This window comes from Brachycentrus maculatus, unplaced genomic scaffold (genome assembly GCF_059751285.1).
Source record: "Brachycentrus maculatus isolate JH-2025_06_01 unplaced genomic scaffold, ASM5975128v1 h1tg000037l, whole genome shotgun sequence".
Classification (NCBI taxonomy): domain Eukaryota; kingdom Metazoa; phylum Arthropoda; class Insecta; order Trichoptera; family Brachycentridae; genus Brachycentrus; species Brachycentrus maculatus.
This window is the reverse complement of record NW_028280791.1, coordinates 682,452-702,985: the sequence shown is the minus strand read 5'-3', so window position 1 is coordinate 702,985 and position 20,534 is coordinate 682,452. Positions and strand designations below refer to the sequence as shown.

Genomic DNA, 20,534 nt, shown 5'->3' with positions numbered 1-20,534 from the left:
TTATACAACAAATTTCAATATAAATACCATTTAACCTGAAAAATGAATGATAAATATTTCGGCGGGTGGATTTGACATTCAGCCGCGGCGAAGTCACGCCCAGCCGGGAGCTTAGTACTTCTAGCCGTTTACGTCACTTCCGGCCGCTGGCGAATATCACTTCCAGCCATAAAAAATCGAGGTAGTTGGCGGTCTTTATATAAAATAGTTAGTCTGTGGTCTGTGGATCAGCTGTCATTCGTTGTTGATATCTGTGTTTGTTGATTTTTTATAAATTGCATTGGTTGGGTTCTGAATTAAGCGAACGTTGTTATCAGAATATTGAAATATCTCACTCAAAATGTGACTCTGATCAGAGTTTAACTTAATATATACATAATTCATTTATCATTTGTGTAGGAATATTATTATTTACTCTTTGTGACAAAACAGTAATACAGTTTCGAAAAATGTAGCGAAAAAATTACTTCTAAATGTCATACTTTTATTTAAAGCCTGTTTTGGGAAACATTCCATTACATTTATTAGAAGAATGTGTCTTGAAGAGATGGGAGTACTTCCAAAAAGGATTCGTGGAACAAGAAAAAGGATTTTGCCAGTATATAACGGAAGGCAGTGCGTATGACAATATTGGACACTTCATGCTGAGTTTTTTATCGACTTTTTCGCGTGACAAACATTTAATAGACGTTGTGACTCGTACTGAAGAAACTCTTTTCTTCAAAAGGATCCAGTGTGCTTCTTCAAACGATTTAAGACTGCTTTGTAAGAACATTTTTGAAGTAATAAACGACCCGAACCCTGGACATCCACCGTTTTTCCGAGTTTTGAAAAAACTGTGCCAAAATATATTGATAAAACATATAGCTCAGCACGTGGCTCATGAGGGACACAATACCAATTGTTCTGTTTACCAAATAGATTCACACTTCACAATGTGTCTCCCATTAGTAGCTAGTAGACAGGTCGAAATAAAAAATGGATTTGCGATAATTCCCTGTGGTAAATGGAAACTCTTCTTAAAAACCCTTTTCAAGTCACATTTGAGCTTCAGAAATGAGAACATTCAACACAATGGCGCTTCGGATATAGATCCAAGATGGAGAGAACTAGTATCAAGACTCACACAAACCATCGGATACACTAATAATATAGGCAAAAAACTTATAAAACATACGGATATTGACGAAAAATCCACTATTTTCCCTCCTTGTATGAAAAACTTGCACTCATGTCTCAGAAAAAAACACAGATTATCTCATAACGAACGATTTAGATACAGTCTTTTCTTGAAAGATATAGGTATGCCCATGCAGCAGTCCATTTATTTTTGGCAAAAAGAATACCAAAAACCGTGTCACTCGCGGTCAGCTTGCACTCACGAATGGGATAAAGATGCATCTAAATATATCTACGGGATTCGTCATCTATATGGTCTCGAGGGCTCCCGTAAGAACTATTGTATGGTTGGCTGCAGTGTCATTCAGAGAAGTGCATCTTCAGAAGGAGGCTGTCCATTCAAACATTTTGATGAAGAACATCTAAGAAGAAACGTTGATTCAAATGTAGTATTGCCTGAAACCTGGAAAGATATTTTACTAAATATTAAATTTAAAAATTATACAAAAGCCTGCAATGTATACAAAAATGCAATATTGACGCATGTAAGACAGAAGAATTTACTAAACTCAGTCGAAGCTACAATGACTTATTCTCCTGTAGATTTTTTTAGAGAAATAAATACAGTATTATAACGTCAAATTTGTTTTTTATTTTTATTTTTATTTTTAAAGTTTATTATTATATTGCTGTCCTTCATGTGTGGTTCTTAAAATCTTTTTCATTCGATCATATTGTGGTATGAATTTTTACGGATAGGTAGGTGAATTTAACTTTTTTTAGAATTTGTATTTTTTGGAAATGTATGTCGTTAGCAGTCTTTCAGTATTATCACCCTCATGGAGAGTACTGTTGAAACTGCTTATTCACATTAAAAGTAATCATTTCATGAATTTAAAAAGAATGTTAATTAAAATCACTCCCCAATACAGTCTAATTTATAAAAAGTTCGACAAGTTATCTTGAATCATGAAGGAAAGGTGATCAGCTCTCCACAGGTACCCCAGTCCAGGGTAAAATATTAGAGTGAAAAAAACACTAATATTTATTTGATCCCCCCTGGGAATTGAACCCGGGACCTCCAGAATGGTAGCCGAGCGTGTTGACACTACGGAGACGGGCTACTATAATTTGATATAATTCCTCTATGAAAAATTATAGACAAAAATACTCGCTTCTTCGATGTAATACAGTGCTCTGTGCACCAAGTAGCACCGAATAGGGACCAAAGTACTATATTTGTTGTTAACTATTAGTTCTCATCGATTATTGTATTAAGGAAACATGAATTACATTACATTTATATATTGATACGTAGCATGAATACATCAATACAATTACTACAATATATGAATAGCTACGTATCTGTTGCGTATTTTTTTCTGTTTTATGTGTTTACTGTTTTTTTTGCTATTGCCTTATAGCACTTATTTTTACTTTATTACTCTTCTCAGCTCTTGTACATCTTATAACTGTTTGTTTTTTTAAATTTTATCATTATTATTACTTTAGCTCTAAATTAAGTCTGCCTATTAATCTTCTTAACTTTTGCTATATTATATTCTTGCTGTTTACTTTTGACTCATTTAACATTTGTAAAATTTTGTAATTGGAATGTTACAATTACCTGTTTTATTTGTTATTCATTATTGTAAATGTGTTTTTTGTTAATGTTCTATTAAATTTATAAATAAATACATAAATTCTTACTTAAGTTTCTTAAATTGTCATGGCCGATAATTGTTTTTTGGGTTATTATGCCGTATGTTAGCAGTTCTCGATGATGGTTTGTATGGTTTTGAAGCAACTATCATAATCAAAGATGGACGCCGAAATTTAGTCCAAAATACACAGCATATTCGTAACATCGCATCATTACTTTGTTACGTTCATAATTTTATATTTAAATTGTTTTTTTTTATCACTCCACCTAGTTATACGATTTTAACTAAATAAATATTTACTTTTTAGTCTGTATGATATTCTAGAAAATTTATATATTTGGAGAAGCATTAAATTCCTTAAAAACATACTAAATATAGTGTCATACCCATGAGCTAAAAAAAAAGTTATTATAAGCCCAGAATGACATAATTTAATTTTAAGTAAATGGAAAAACATGTTCGGAAATACCAACATTTTAAAAATAAATAATTAGTTGAATTTACAGATAAGAGATTTTTATTCATAAGACAATAAACCGGTGTTTATTAATTTACATATCGCTCACTCCTTTCAACAACGTCATATATAAAAAAAAACTTGAATTTTCAGTAGATCGTTTTTAAAGTTTAAAAATAAATATCAAGCCACTTATTGAATTTTTTACTGTGCAACAGATCTTTTAGGTAAAACCTGAAGGTTTTTTCTCCATTTGAAAAATATTTAGGATATTAAAAAAAAACAATACCTTTTCTTCAAAATGCAAAAACAACACTGTCTGCCCTGTGACGGGTAAATATTAAGTTAAATATATACCGTTTTTGCTGGGATACAGTACATTTTCTGGGCATTCCGAAAACATACACAACTGAAAATTGACGAAATTTGATATATGACGTTGTTGAAAGTAGTGAGCGATATGTGTAATCATAAAGCGTTTTACCTCACTGTAAGCTAGGTATATTATAACAAAATAAGTTTCTTCATGGTAAGCAAATATTGAATACTCAAGATGAATATTTATTCACAATAAATTTAAATATAATGTCATTAAGTCGTGCAGATTAATTATTTTTAGACACTTGCCCGAAATCTATGTACAAAAGGAATGCCTATTCACTGCAGCTATGTTCGTATGAAAAATAACAAATTGTTGTAAAAAAACAAATGATTTTAATTCATCATAAAATACTTAATACACAACCATTAATTTAAGTACAACGAATATTCTTTAAACCCTCATCCGCACCCGGCGCATAGAGCACTGCATCAAATAAACGCACTGTTATCTTGATAGTTAATACATGAAGGAGAGATGATCAGCCCTGCGCTCCAGGATAATATAGAATAAATATTACAGTGAAAAAACACTTATTGTTTATATACGTACAACGAATATACAACTATACAGGGTGTCCCATAATCCGAAATATTCCATTAAAAGGGTGTTAGGCCAGCTCATAACTCACCAAAAAATTAAAATATGACCTCAGTAAAAGTGCCTTGGTTTTCCAGATATTTCCACTTTCATGAATTTCCCGAACATCTACGCCTTAGATCAGTTTTTTGAGTGTCACTTTTTCAATTTGTCGTATTTTAGGATTCTAATTTATGTTTCAGAATAAAACACAGCACTTATTTAATATAATATTATAAAAACAATACTTTTATTTTAAGTCCTTTAAAAATACAGGTGAGGTGACACTCGAAACCGGTCAGCTCGGTTTAAAACCGGACACTTGATGTTGGTAACCCTAATCCAAAGGGACGTGGCCCACGGGTCTAAGGAGGATAAAACATTGTTAAACTTTGTATATAAAAACATTATTCATTATCTCGTATCATGTGTTCATAAGCGTTATTTTAGTTTCACGAATCAGTGTCATTAAGATAAAGTTGAATAATATTCGGGTCGTCATATTTGAATAACATCAGTTTAATTGTACTAGTCGCTCTAGACGCCACGAATTACAATGTAAAACAAAAATACTTGAAATCAACTAATGTATTTAAGTTTTTGTGAAAAATATTGGATTTTACATGCCATTAAAAACCGTAAAGCGATCGAATGTGATTTTCGAATATATTTATAATACTAAAATTAATTAATTTCTCCGGATAGTATCATGTACCATAAAGTATTAACAAATTAGTATTACACAGGCAAATTATTGAGTAAGTTTGTTTTATTTAAAAAAAAATAGGTTTCCATTTAAAGTGCAAAATTAACATATCGCTCACTCCTTTCAAGAACGTCATAAATAAAAAAACTTGATTTTTCAGGAGAACGTTTTTAATGTTTAAAAATATAATACAGTGTATTAAAAATAAATATCAAGCCACTAATTGAACGTTTTACTGTGCAACAGATCTTTTTAGGTAAAACCTGAAGGTATTTTCTCCGTTGGAAAAATATTTAGCATTTAAAAAAAATAAATTAAGCAATACCTTTTCTTCAAAATGCAAAAACAATACTTTCTGCCCTGTAGCGGGTAAATATTAAGTTAAAAATATGCCGCTTTTGCTGGGATATAGTACATTTTCTGGGCATTCCGAAAACATACACAACTGAAAATTGACGATTTTTGATTTATGACGTTCTTGAAAGGAGTGAGCGATATATTATGCTTCTACTATTTAAAAAAGGTATCATTATTGACTTTTATTTATTTGTTATTAAATTGATTACCACTTGAACATAAATCACCTTTCTTTTAATTAATATTTAGTATTTTTCAAATAAAATGCTAATATGTAATATTTTGAGAACATCATCTGGTATGTATAGCCGGATTGTGGCCATGTGGTTAGTATCGCAAACTCCGAGTCAGTTTTTTAGGTTCGAGCCTAGTCGTTATTTGTGTAGGCGATGAGAATAAAAACATATTTATTAAAAAAATATCTATGCACTGATGCTTTTATAATCGTATGTATCATTATCTTTATATTTAATGATTAATTGAAATTGTTATTATAAAATGCATTTTCCTAAAAGGATTACCTTTCTCCTGCATTCTGAAACAAAGCCCAAATCTTTGACGAAAACACAATACAGTTATACATTATCAATTATCATACTTTTAGTGTAATATTTTGTTTATGTATGAGAACATATTACAAAATTAAGTATATAAGACGTGACAGTACCTATTTGTAGGCGTGTAACTAAATAGTCAAGACAATCAAATAACCATTCGAACGTTTCGTTGTTTTTAGATGATCGATTTTTTCATTCGATTACACAGACTAACACACATTTTGGTGCTAACGATTTTTTAACTGTTGCTAGTTAATTTTTGGCTGCAGAATCCGAAATAGCCCTTAGAATTTGTCATCCATTTTTTGAGATATGCTACATTAAAAAATATATATTTTAAAATTCATTATAATTTAGAGCATTCACAAATTGCTTCATCAGCCTCAACTTGTAAATATGCGAAGGCGAAAATATTTTTTTCTCTCGTAACCAAAGCTTCGTTAATTACGTTTTGTTTTCCTTGAATCGTGACATCTCTTGATGGCCAATTTCTGTTAATCCAGTATTTATTGTTCAAGTTCATTCAGGTATATATTTGGCTAATTTGATTCTAATTTTGAGTAGGAAATTTCAATTTTAGCCATTAAAGATTTTTTTTCTTTATTTTTGGCTTGTATCAGAACAAAAATCAATTAACCTGTATCTCAAAACTAGAGCTGATAAAAAATCTGGTGGCATTTTTGAAATCAGCACATAAAAAAATATCAAAAATCTGTTTTTCAATTTCTGGCACCAATTTTTTTCTTCATTTTGTTGGCCAGTGTTAAAGACCAACCAGATGAAGAATGTTTTAATTTTTATGAGTTACACTATATGCAGATAAATAATCTTTTAAAAAATCATAGTATTGGAGGTCCTTACTGATCTGAGGCTTTTACATGTTTATATCTAGATTATTGTTGTATAAATTGAGTACTCATATGACTATTGTATTGGTTAATTGAAAGATATCGCTTGTTATCAATATAAACTGCATTGTAAAAATATGGATGAAATACAAAAAATAAAGTGATGATATGACGTGAATTGCAAGTTGTGATTTCAGGAATGGAATAAGGTTACTTTATTGAATGAACGTCAAAGTGTAAACTTAAAATTATTCATATCGCTTTTTTTATTTTTTCAGAAATAGATTTTGTAATTTTAATATTTCACCTTTATTTTCAGACGTAAACAAACAAAATAAGTCGAAATAATAACAAACGAGTTGGTAAACATAATAACTATATTTGACGTGCTGTGAATGACTTTAAAAATGCCCGACGACATAGCAACAGTGTCTTCGGGACTGGATAAAGATAATGCTTTCAAAGTATCATTTGAAGATGCTATGACAACTACAGGTAATAAAATATTTTACCAAGTAAAACAATACACTTGGAAGTAATTATTTTGGAAACCAATATTCATTTATTACACATGCATGTTTTTTTTGGCACTGGGGAGATATTAAATAAACTATCTTAAATAAGAGATGGCTTGCCTAAGACCTAACCAGTGTAGAAATGATTTTTCCAGTTTATTAATTTGCCAAACATGAAAAAAGGTTTCTTTGCAGGTATTATCATACAAGGGATTTTTAGATGGGAGTTGCATTTATTATTTACCTTGCTGTACAAGGTTTATAGATCAATTAGTGGATTTTCGTTTATTCTAGTAAAAACCATGTTTTATTTTAATCTGTTGGGCCATACAAGGGATTTATTTGGAGTACTATAGAAGGAATCCTAATATGTTATGCCTACAGTATGCAGTACAACTTTTATAGATACCTACAGTTTAGTAAGGTGTTAGCTTCCTTACTCAAGTTCGATGTTGGGTGGTGGAAGTACTTTTTGACTAATTTTAAAACTTGTGCCACTTTTCATCTTTCATTTTTCCTGTTATTGATCTTAAGGTTCAGTAAATAATAATAATAATAATAATAATAATAATAATAATAATAATAGCCAAATTTACATAGCTCCATTTTCGTGAAAAATCACCTCTTGAAGTCTTTAAGAAGTCGAAATTTCACTTTATTTTGAATTAATTAAAAATAAATAGTTTATTTTACCTAAATAAAACGTACGGATAACCCTGGGTCTGTGTATTGTAAAGCTTCTCATCACAAATATGGCATTTGAAATATTTAGCTTATTAGTGTTGAATAAAGATTTTTGCTGGTCGAATTAACACGCGTGGCATTGATATTGCTGTTATTTATACAAGTACAAAATCGAATATCGCATAACAGTAAGAATTCACTTCTAGTTTGGGGCTTTTCATAATAAAAACATTAACATATTTGTCAACTCACATCTCTTAAATATTTACTTATACATCCAGTTAAAAGACATTCAAAATACATATCATTAAACGTAGTAATAATTCGTGTAGAACTATGAACATGAGGTATCTAATAATATAAAAGGGAAAAACCGAGCAAATAAATCAAATCCATACCATTACATATTTGCAGGGAAAACCCAACTTCCAAGCCAAATATTTAGCGTTGGTAAACGGTGAACGCAAGCACCCATAAATAAGTATCTTACGCAGATAAGATAATAGTTAAGAAAAACAAAACAAATCACAGTAACAAAAATATTTTCAACGAACTTAAATATTTTTGTGAAGAACAAGCAAATAAGAAGTAGTTCATAATTTCAAAACAACAAACGTAAAATAACAAATGACCTTGGGTAAAAAATAAAAATTATTTATATAAAATACTAGCTGTACCCGGTCACGAGTTGATATGTCTAGTCTATTAAAATGGATAAAAATATTGAAAAAAACACATTTCCCATATATGTCATTTCACAATGCTTATGAAGCAATATTAAAAATCTATAAACAACAATGCACTTGAAAACATTGATAATGCTAAGTGACAGCACCTGTCAATAAGCACGCTCTCCGCCATTACCAATGTTTATTATTTTTTATTTTGCTATTACGTTAAAAAGATGACGTTTCCATAGCTGTTTTCCAATAAGCATGATTTTGAACAAAGCAACGTTTACATATAAGAAAGAAAGAATCATCTTTCCCGATTTATATTATATAAAAAATAATTCCTGTGTGGATCTGTCAATTCCACTGAAAAAAAATTGGAAACACTCAAAATATTCTGAAATAATTGAAAAGTATCAACTGAGGCTATTCCCATAAAAATTACTAATTTAGATTTTTCGGCTTTTCCTATGGGTTTTTTCGTGATTTTCTTTTGTTTAAATCACCCCAATATTAGGGCGAACAAATTAATCAAATCGGTCATGCTATTTTCAATTTTTTGTGATACTGACCTACGGCAAATGTTTTCATATATGTAAAAAGATAAAATGTATAAGCAAAATACAGGATTTGGAATTGACCGAAGGAAATCCTAGCACCGAGATGCATTGATTCATAGATTTATATTGCATTCCTTGACGTGTAAGGTATGCAGTCAAAAATGCGAATGAAAATGCAAAAAAACGCGCCCTGTATGTGAAGTCATATGTGGAAATAATAAGGTTTGATATTGCGATTTTCTTGTTTTTCTCACACATCGCAATAAATTATAACATAAACCTGTATTAAACTATGTCAAGGAATGGCAAAATATTTACGTTGTATATGCATAGGTGTCATATTATTTAATCATCTTAAATGTACTATGGCTGTTCTACTGGTAGCGAAATGTATTTACTTTCAAAGGTACATACAAAATACCTGACTTTTCAAATGATTGAAATACGTAAATACTTCGTGTATGTTTGAAAATTATTTTTGAATTGAGTTTTTTTTTATAAATAATTATAATTATAATTTTTTTTTCAAATATTTATTTTTTAATGCAAAGGGCCATTTTTTTCGTATTGCTATAAAACACTTTTCTTTCATTTCAGTACATTTCAAATACAGTTACCTGTGCTGATTTACATCAGAACATATTTATACAAGTTACGTTAGAGTACAATGAGCGAACGGCACAGCTCTCACACACTTTGTAGTCATCCAAATACAATAAGTTGGGATATTATTTTGCCACTCATAATAATAAACCATTTTAAACTGCCTATCGTTATATCTAGAAGAGGAGAATCCCTCTTTGTTGGAAAATCTTTGGGGTCTTGTCGGCACGGGTTAGGGCGCTTGTGCACTACACGGAATTTCAATGTCCGGCAGTCTGGTTTTTTCAAATAAAAGTGACTACGACAGTTTAGCGTGATCGCGCACCGATCGAGTCCACCGATCCGAAGAAGGACGGAGAAGTGCACAAGCCAATCATCCGTTTTTTCATGCTAACTGGACTGCCGGACGGTAAAATTCCGGGTTGTGATCCCGTGGTTCGTGTCACGGACTTTTAATTCAGAGTTTCTCGGTTCGAACCCATTCTACCACAATTTGATACCTATTTCTAATAATGAGCCGCTTAGGCTCATAGAAATAGTACGAAATTGAAATAATTGTGTAAATAATAAAAACATAAATATTCCTCTTTTAAAAATAAATAAATAAATTCCATGTAGTGCACAAGCGCTCTGAGAATCATCGTAGAAGGATGAAATTTAATCAGAAAATGAAATTTGAATAGGCCATGGTAATTATAAATAAAGTTTTAAATACCTTTTATTTTATTTATGGCCAAATAGGGAGTCGTAATGCATATCCTAGGACCAATATCTTATACAAATAACTAGGACACAATACGGTAAAATATCGGATCGTTTGTTAATGCAACATAATTGTATTTCAGGATTCGGAAAATTCAATATAACCGTAGTGGCTTATTGTGGATTCATGTTGTTGGGAATGATCCTGGAGACATTGGGCTTCAGCTATATAATCCCAGCTTGCCAGTGTGATCTGCAGTTAACTTTGATACAAAAAACATGGCTTCCGGTTATTCCTTTCATAGGTGAGTGTTTTTTTATGAACATGCTTGTATGATTGATATACGGACATTATTTGATCCTTTTCTTAGACTTGGAATATTGAAAACTTAAAATACAAGAGTAACAGTAAAATATCTTAATCGAAAATTAAAAAAAAAAACTTTTATTAATGGCGTTAAGTAATACTTTTGATTTAAATGAGTAATATTTTTTACTTACTTCTTAACTTCACCCTTCTTCTTGTGTCCAGTACTGAGCAAAGGCTTGTAATATTTTTTAATATTAATTATTTTAAATACATTTTTAAATTGTCGATTCTCACTGGGAATCCATTGTGTAAATTTATATTAACGTGTATTATTTTGTATCTAGAATCTACAGTTTTGAGTAAGTGGGTGAGAGCGGTCATTATTGGTATAACGAACATAGTTTTTTTTAAAATATTATTTTTTGACATCTCAATACAGATAAAGAAAAAAATGGAAATCTGGGCATTTACGGAATTTTACACGCGTGTAAAGTGATCACTTAAACCAGCTTATGACAGCCGTACGCCCCGTAAATGCCTAGACTTACATATTCTTCTTCATCTATGTTGAGATATCAAAAAATAATTTGAAAAATAACTCCCGTAATTGGAGACAATCCAGATTTGTGTACAAGTATTTGGACACACTCAAAACGTTGTTGTTTTTTGATGTTGCATAAAACAGTTGATATGATAAATAATAAATAAAAACCCTTATCCGCACCCTAATGGTGCATAGGGCACTGTGTCATATAAACGCAGTGTTATTTTGATCGTTTACACATGAAGGAAAGATGATCAGCCCTCCGCTTCAGGTACCAGTCCAGGGTAGTATTGAATAAATATGACAGTGAAAAAATCACTTATATTTATTTTACCCCCCTTGGGAATCAAACCCGGGACCTCCAGAACGGTAGCCGAGCGCGCTGACCATTACACTACGGAGGCGAATAGTAGATAGTGTTACATTAATTTTTGGTAAGCTTTTTATTACGAGTTTACAAAGTGTTGTAACTAAATTTGTAGTAGTATTAAAAATTGCTTCTTCCAGTTTGATTTGTAATGCATATTTTTGCTTCAGCTATTATCCTGACGTCACACATGTGGGGCTACTTAGCAGATACAAGGGGCAGAAAGAGAATACTGATTTGGTGTATGAGTGTCGGATCATTATTTTCAATTATCTCCAGTTTTTCACCTGATCTCATTACCTTTGCTGCTCTGAGATTCATAGCTGGCATATTGTAAGTACTTTGATTTTATTTTTTTTACATCTCAACATAGATGAACAGGAATATTCTATGTTGAGATGTCATTTACGGGGCTTATGACCGTCATAGGCTGGTTTATGTGATTACTTTACACACGTGTAACATTCACCAATTCTACCCATGATAGACAACCACATTACTCGAATTCTCGGAAGATCTATATAAATGATCCGATTTTGAAACATTGTACAAGATTGGTGAGATGAAAAAAAGCTGAGTACTGAAAAAGTATTTGGACACACTCAAAATGTTGTAAATAAATTATCTGGTCAAATTATAAGCTAAAATAATTTATTTATTGACTTGGCGTTTAATTTGTAGAACTCCATTTTAATTTATGTATTAATTTTAAATCAGACACAGATTTTTTGAGTCTACTAAGTTGTATTTTATCAACAAAAAACACATAAAAAATATAAAAAATTATATTGTGACAATTGTTTCGCCTTGTTAGGGCATTATCAAACGAATGACATTCGTTTGATAATGCCCTAACAAGGCGAAACAATTGTCACAATATAATTTTTTATATTTTTTATGTGTTTTTTGTTGATAAAATACAACTTAGTAGACTCAAAAAATCTGTGTCTGATTTAAAATTAATACATAAGCTAAAATAATAAAAATGAAAATGATATTTTCTGGCGTTTCTCATGTATGTGATTATAATCCAGGATTCGGACCTCACATACTGATCTGCTCAATAAAAAGCTTCTTTTCATCTCACCAATAGATGTCTCTAGTAAGGTTTTAGTGATTTAATAACAATGTTTCTGAATTGGTTCATATATTGTATATAGTACTTCTAAGAATTTGAGTAGTGTGGTTGTCAATAATGGGTAGAATTGGTGAAGGTTACACGTGTGTAAAGAGATCACTTAAACCAGCCTATGATGGTCGTCAGCCCGTAAATGCCCAGACTTCCATATTCTTCTTCATCTTTGGTGAGATGTCAAAAAAAATTATGAAAAGAAGCTTTTTATTGAGCAGAAAAACCTTATAAATAACTCCTATAATTGGAGGTAATTCAGATTTCTGAACAAGTATTTGGACACACTCAAAATGTTGTTACTTTGATTTTGTCAACTGGATTAATACGTTAAAAGTATAGCTCATTTGGTTGCTCTCAAATGCGTTCTGTCTTTTAGCATTGCTGGTCCATCGGCGCTAGGTTACGCTTACTTGGGAGAACTAAATCCGAAATCGCACAGGGACAAAATGTTGACCCTGGGGAATGCTTCTGTGGCATTGGGAACTGCTGTTGTACCTCGTAAGTTTATCAATCAATAATAATAATTTTAGATAATTTATGTAGCTCAATTTTCGTAAAATACTCAAGGGCGCTTATATGTACATACGTGGATCATAACGTGAAAATGATAATGTTAGATAAAACAAATATTATGTACATATCCATATCCATCCCTGAAAATTACAAGGTGCTTGTCGAAACCGATCGGAAAAAACAGAGTTGGAGTTTAATTTTTTAAAGTGTAAATAAAATGGCAGTGAAAAATTATATGGTTGCTATTTTATTATATAAAATGCAGTTCCACCAAGAAATGTCAATGCAACACTAAAATCTAATTATTGGGTACTTTTGAATTGGACCTACAGTTTAACTTTTCGGAACACCGCTTTAATTTATTTTAATTAATAAAGAGTAATATTTGTGTTATTATTATTTACAAAAATACTTTAATTTGATACTATTTCTGTGAGCCTAAGCGGCTAATTATTAATAATAAGTATCAAATTATGGTACAGTGGGTTCGAACCCAGAAACTCCACGATACTAACCACGAGACCACAACCCGACATTTCGAATAGAAATGTTGTATTTAAAAATAAACATAAATGGATTTTCACTACCTTGTCAGATAAGAAAATGAATATTAAATTTGATTAACAAGTACAATTTTATAAAGTTAATAAATATTTTGTTGTTGTCCAATTCGCAGTGGTCGCCTGGGGTGTTCTACCAACAGATTTCAGGTTGAATCTGGGATATATAGAATACCGTCCATGGAGACTTTTGACTGGTCTCTTCGCTCTGCCCTACGCCCTTTGTGCTCTCCTCAGCTTTAATTTCCCAGAGAGCCCGAAGTTTCTCATATCCCAAGGGCTGGAGGACGACTCTCTCGAAGTGCTAAGATACATTTACGCAGTAAACAAAGGGAAAAGACAGTCGGAATTTCCAGTAAGTAGGTAACTATTGGCTCTAGAGGTGTGTATTTTAACATGACGTGGTACAATTTTATAAAAAATATGCAACTCTTATCAAAGCTAGGGACATAAAGATAAAAACGTAATCATTTAATTATGGTATAATATACTCGTAAACTTGCTTAATTTAAGGAAATCAATGTCAAGTGTGCCTATGAATTATGTTAATTATTTCATTTCCATTTTATACTAAGTAATCATTTGTGTCGATACATCGGGAAGGGAATGTCACAATTTTTTTCAGCGGTATCCTGACGTTACGTCAATCCAGAAAATGTCTCGATTTTCAATTTTAAAAATACTGAATAACAAATCGTAAAACCAAACATACACTTTCCATAAAACTTTTTTCACTGTCCACCAATAAAAGAATTAAGTATGGAAAATTTCTGTATTTTTTAAATACGGAATTCTCCTCATTGTCAAAATTTTTGGGTCCTGAAAATTTATGAATTAAATAAAAATATCAGTCGGGGGTCTTTAAGTCAACACGTTCTGGCGACATCTGGGAAAATAGAGCTACATATATTAATTACGAGTACATATCTGTTGTGTAAATAATAACAAATAACGTACATAAAAATATTTTTATTTAATTTATTTAAAAAAAGAAAACAATATATACAGAAAGCCACATACCTATGTACAATATTTCCAATAAATAAGTGGAACCACTCATTTTGGAATAGTGTTTAATAAATACCAAAAATATAACAAGTAAAAATTATATGGAAAAAAGTAAAGGGCCTGAATGGTTTACGGTTGATATAAAGATAGACTTAAAAATAAGTTTGGAATAAATGAATAAAGCATCCGTGGTACAATGAAAAATAGGTAATCTAAAATTTAGGTTTCTGTTGTATAATATAGTATGAAGCCAATAAAAAATAATAAACTGAGTAAAATAAAAATATGTATATCGAAGTCAAAATATTTGTTCAAAAGTATTTGTTGTTGAACCTAAATTTGACATATTGTACAAAATTTTATGATCATAAAATGTCAATATATTATTAATAAAATAATCCACGTCCTTTAAAAAGTAATATAAAAATCAACGTAATAAATTAAATGCCATAGTAAAATTTTCATTATGAATTATGATTAATACATTAAATATTATCTTTTAGCAGAAATACATTTACAAGTAATGTAAAAAAATATTTATCTTTTACAATGTTACTATTCTTTTTTACAGGTGAAGCACTTGAAGATAGAAGGACATCATAGAGATGTGAAGGAATCGTTCTTGAAGGACATGTGGAGGCAGACAGTGCCATTGTTTTCACGCGAATATAGGCTATATACTTTGATTACGTGCACTCTCCAATTTGTTGTATTTGCTGTGTAAGCATTTGCTCAGTATATATAATTTATAAGACAAGGTTATATAATTCCTGCTTCAAGTTTCTTGAATTTATGATGAAGTACAATATATTCGGTGGAATACAGATGATATAGATAGATGAAGCAGATCATGGTGAAGACACTACTATGATGTTACTATGAAAATATATAGGGAATAACACAAACGAGGACGGTAAGAAAGAAATGGGGGAGAGCAGAAATAGATAGGGTACTAGGGTTGCATACCACAAGTGGTTTCTTATAATGTCGGGTTGTGGTCCCGTGACTGAGTGAGAGTCGACTCTTGAGTCAGAGTTTTTGAATTCGAACCCACTCTGCCACCATTTGATACCTATTTCTAATAAGGAGTCACTTAGGCTCACAGAAATAGTATGAAATTTAAGTATTTTTGTAAATAATAAAAAAAAAAAACAAATGTTTCCCTTTTTATAAGAAAAACACATGCACAGGTGCAGTGAACTACTTCTACTCACAATTTAATTTACCAACAGCTGTGTCTCGGCCTTTACGGTATTATATTGACATGCAGTATTTTTTGCACAAGTCCCGCGTATGCGCACATGAGTTACCGTGCTTTCTATAGTTTACACGAGATTTTAAGTCAATCTATATGAAAACCGTTCAATCTCTTGGGATAGTGACATGAGCGAGATAGACTCGCTTGTAGAGTCAAATCACGTGTTAGAATAGTTCAGATAGTTTCTTCAATGTTTTTCGCAGATTTTTCCTGGCACGTTTTATAAAAATATATGAATTTAAACTAGAACCTTGTTTTTAACCGCTTTTATTTTTGATACTTTTTTCTGACCGGTTTTGACGAGAATCTTGTAATTTTTAGGGATAGACATGCACATATGTGAAAAAAAAGTGGTAAAAAACAAAGTTCAAGTTTTATTTTATAAAGTTAAGATAATATTTATGTGTGTGTATATTAAATGGGATTAGCCGCCCCTGTCGCGTATTTTTTAATATTTCTAAATATTTTTTTTATTTCAAATGTGTGATATATTTTAGGACGAATGGATTTTATATTTGGTTTCCTGCTATTTTGAATACGGTGTTGCTAAACAACGAAAGTATATTAAACGAAGGAAAAAATATTTGCGGCTTATTGCAAGAAGAAAATACACATTTACCAGATGCAAATAATACAGTAAGCAATTTCGTCTCATTTCTATGAATATATTGTATAAAAAAAATAACAGCAAAAAATTATTGATACAGTATATGATTACAAAATGAAATTTTTCTCAGAAAAACGTAACTGCCCACACCAGGACTTGAATCTAGGATCTTCGGATGCCACGTCCGCTGCTCTACAGATTGAGCTAAGAGCTTTGACTGTTTGACTTTGGTCAATAAATTAATAATTCCGTATTAAATATAATAATATCATGACCTCTGTTGAATACTTATTATTTATTTTTATCAAAATCGTAATTTCGAAATAAATTTTTGAGAAAACGAGTAAAAATTTTTATTTTTTGTTTTATGATTTTTATTATAAATTTGAATTCTAAATTTCATTCAAGGCTTTTGTTACTTTGATAAAAAAAATTATTTTAGCATGTTCCTGTGCATCAGTTTTTATATGGAAACTGAATGATAAACAATTTTTACTAAAAAAATGTTAATATGAAATTCGATCTTTTTGCTGTTGAATTTCGACCCTCTTCAACATCGATCTTTTACCATTGAATAATTTTTCTTCTCCGTCTTACTTCTCATTACTGAGGGTTGTGACTCTTGTGGAAGCAAGGACTCTTCTTCAGTTATCCCTTGACTGCGCTGCACGTAGCGCTCCAACCACCGAGGTGCCCGCTGCTGTCTTAACTTGATCGGTCCATCGTGTGGTGGATCTTTCTCTCCCTCTCTTCTCCTCCAGACTACCGATCGCAACCAGTCATTCCAGGCTATCCTAATTGGCACGCGCAACGTCTCCAAAGAACTGAATAATAAGATTGAATAATACAAGTATTCATATCTTTCAATTACAGGGAAAGATAATGTTTGTGTTTCTTTTCAGGTATCCTCATCAGACAGCTGTAACGACACCCTCAACACGAGCACATTCACAATCGCCATACTTTTGTCTTGTGGTGTGTCCATCATAACAGTAGTTTCCGCGTTTGTGATAGGGGTGTTTGGCAAACGGAACATGCTGGCGGGAATCATGCTCTTCACGGGGGTTTCTTGTCTCATTCTGAACTGGTTATCTGACACTTACATCGCCATCATCGTGTTCTCCACAATACAGATAACGGGAACTTGCATAGGTCTCATCAACGCTTATGTCGTGGAGATCTTTCCCACACATGTCAGGTATGGGCATGGATAGCGATTGTTATTATATCGGTTACTACTTTAATAACTCCTTATTATAATTGTATTATCTTATAGGTGTAGGCGTTATGGAAAGATCACCTCTCAACTGCATTAGTCCTTAGAAACAGTTTTAGGCATTTCAACATCCATTGTATAATACATGTATTGTATATATTATACATATATATATATATATATATATATATATATATATATATATATATATATATATATATATATATATATATATATATATATATATATATATATATATATATATATATATATATATATATATATATATATATATATATCCATGTTGCTGTAGCGTTTGGTAAAACTATGTTTTTAATAAAAAAATGTGTAGATAAATATCTTAGGGGTTGAATCAAACCACAATGGAGATCAATTCACATTTACAAGACGAGAGAGGTCGGAAAATTTTTATGCAATAAAGTCATTGTTTCATGATGTGATTTCGATTTATACTGACTAAAATGTGTAATACGCTTGACTAATTGAATAAATCTACAAATGTGTAAAAATGTATTTTGACTATATTTTCAGAGCGATGGCGGTGTGTTTGACTCTGATGATCGGTCGAGTTGGGTCTATGTTCGGTACTAACATAATAGGAATTCTGATACATTCCGTTTGCCCAGTCAGTTTTTTCCTGTTCAGTGGACTTTTATTTGGTAAGATAAATTAATTTTATTTGGATGGGCAATGTTTTCTCCTCGAAATTTTTCTACATTATTGATATTTAAAAATGTGTTTTTTTTTCTAAAAGAACAATTTTTTATATTTTACAAAAGCAATTAGTTATTTTACTATTTACATTTTTTATCAGAAAATTCACATCACAATAGTTTCGGTAATATCTGGCCTTCTCCAGGGATATTTATATACCTGTAGGTACTATAATTTTCTCTTAAAACTGCCTGGGTTATTGATATATAATTAATTAAATGAATAATTGAAATAACTATTCAACGGACAATATTTTATTTTTTGACCTCTCATCAAAGATGAAGAAGAATATGGAAGTCTGGGCATTTACGTCAGCCCTGTAAATGCCCAGACTTCCATATTCTTCTTCATCTTTGATGAGATGTCAAAAAATAATATGAAAATGACTCCTGTAATTGGAGATAATCCAGATTTTGTGAACAAGTATTTGGACACACTCAAAATGTTGACAATATTTTAATACACGAAACACAGAGAAAGATGAGACTTATAGTCTTCTACAATTTATATTGACTGTCGTTAAAAATGTCGTCGTCATTAGTTGAGTTGCTTTTTTAAATTTTGTTTACAACTTGGGTCGTGGGAGAAAATTATGAAATCAAATGGTTCAGGGGGTTGGGGGTCATTGGGTTGAGAGAAGGTGTGGACTTTTCATTAAATAATTAAAATTTAACCATTTTAGTGAGGGTTTTCGATATGTATGCTAAAATTATTGAAAACTTTTTCTAAAATGATCTATTTAAATTTTTAGTGGACATTATAAGTGCGAAAAAAATAGGTTATACTTTAAAAAAGTGTTTTTATTTTTCACTAAAATTCGTTGGATTAGTTTATTCGTGAATATTATTGACGAATAGGGACATTAGAAACGCGCACGTTGCGACACAACTTCCCAGCTCGACCGCCAAAATACATGTACACTAGCGTCGTCATCGATGTAGAAATGTATACTAGAGTCGATATATCGATTCTCAGCACTCCAAGGGTTAAAAATATTTATCAATCCATTTTTTTTAGTTTTTCTCTGAAAAAGTAGCTGGATATACACATGGATAAGTGCAGTAGTGGATACATAAAATAACGTGGTGGAAAATAAAGTTGTGTGTTGATTTTACTGTTTTCAGGTTGCGTTGCCCTCACTTTTACGTTGCCAGTAACAAAACCGGAACAAACGAGGAAAAATTCACAACTTCAACAGGAAACTGTTACGTCATTATGAAAATATTTTTAAATTTGAAAGATAATAATTAAAAGAAAAAGAAATAAAAAATACACTTTTAGTTCAGCTAGTCTCATAGTATTATATTAATAAATTATGTTTTATTTATGTAAACTTTAACATATTCATTAGAAATGTTTTAATAAATGTTCATGCAATCATCAAAACATTGACCTATCCTTTGAACTTCACCAATTTTAATGATATAAATAAGTTAAAAACACTAGTATTTAACATGTCATCAATTATTTATTTTGGTCATACATATTTTGAAATTTAAATTTACGAAATTAGTCTTTATTGGGATTTCTCATGGAAATGTTTATTTGTTCAGAATCATAAATCTCCTAATGTTAATACAATCGATTGCTTTGAAATTTTGACTCAACGATACATTTAAATCGTTGTTTATGTAAGTTTTATATATTTTCACATACATATACCAACAAGCGAGACAGGTAATGTATTTTTAAAATTTTTAAACCACAGTTGCAGCGCTATCTGTTGAACGTAACGTAACGTAATACTAAAAATTGCTTATGGCGGACAGCGCGTTTTTTTACAGCTGTACTCCGTTATAACACCCAGAAGCGGGTATTAAGTTATGTTACACAAGATATATTACAAGCGGGTGTGAAATTAAACATAAATAATAGAAATGTGG

General features: G+C 31.0%; 2 protein-coding genes across 2 annotated transcripts; both read left to right on the top strand.

The window, feature by feature from the left end:
• The first annotated feature begins 225 nt into the window (after positions 1 to 225).
• On the top strand, positions 226 to 1,754 carry LOC148312627 (DNA primase large subunit-like). Its single transcript, XM_088275982.1, has one exon. The coding sequence runs from the start codon at positions 474 to 476 to the stop codon at positions 1,752 to 1,754; it is 1,281 nt and encodes a 426-aa protein (XP_088132108.1). The 5' UTR covers positions 226 to 473.
• A 2,892-nt stretch (positions 1,755 to 4,646) lies between these two features.
• LOC148312626 (putative transporter SVOPL) lies at positions 4,647 to 20,037 on the top strand. The gene is made up of 11 exons (XM_088275688.1): positions 4,647 to 4,956; positions 6,986 to 7,161; positions 10,545 to 10,706; positions 11,793 to 11,955; positions 13,131 to 13,252; positions 13,944 to 14,182; positions 15,407 to 15,555; positions 16,591 to 16,729; positions 17,603 to 17,898; positions 18,469 to 18,596; positions 19,776 to 20,037. The coding sequence occupies exons 2-11, from the start codon at positions 7,062 to 7,064 to the stop codon at positions 19,868 to 19,870; spliced, it is 1,593 nt and encodes a 530-aa protein (XP_088131814.1). The 5' UTR covers positions 4,647 to 4,956; positions 6,986 to 7,061; the 3' UTR covers positions 19,871 to 20,037.
• The last annotated feature ends 497 nt before the right edge of the window (positions 20,038 to 20,534 follow it).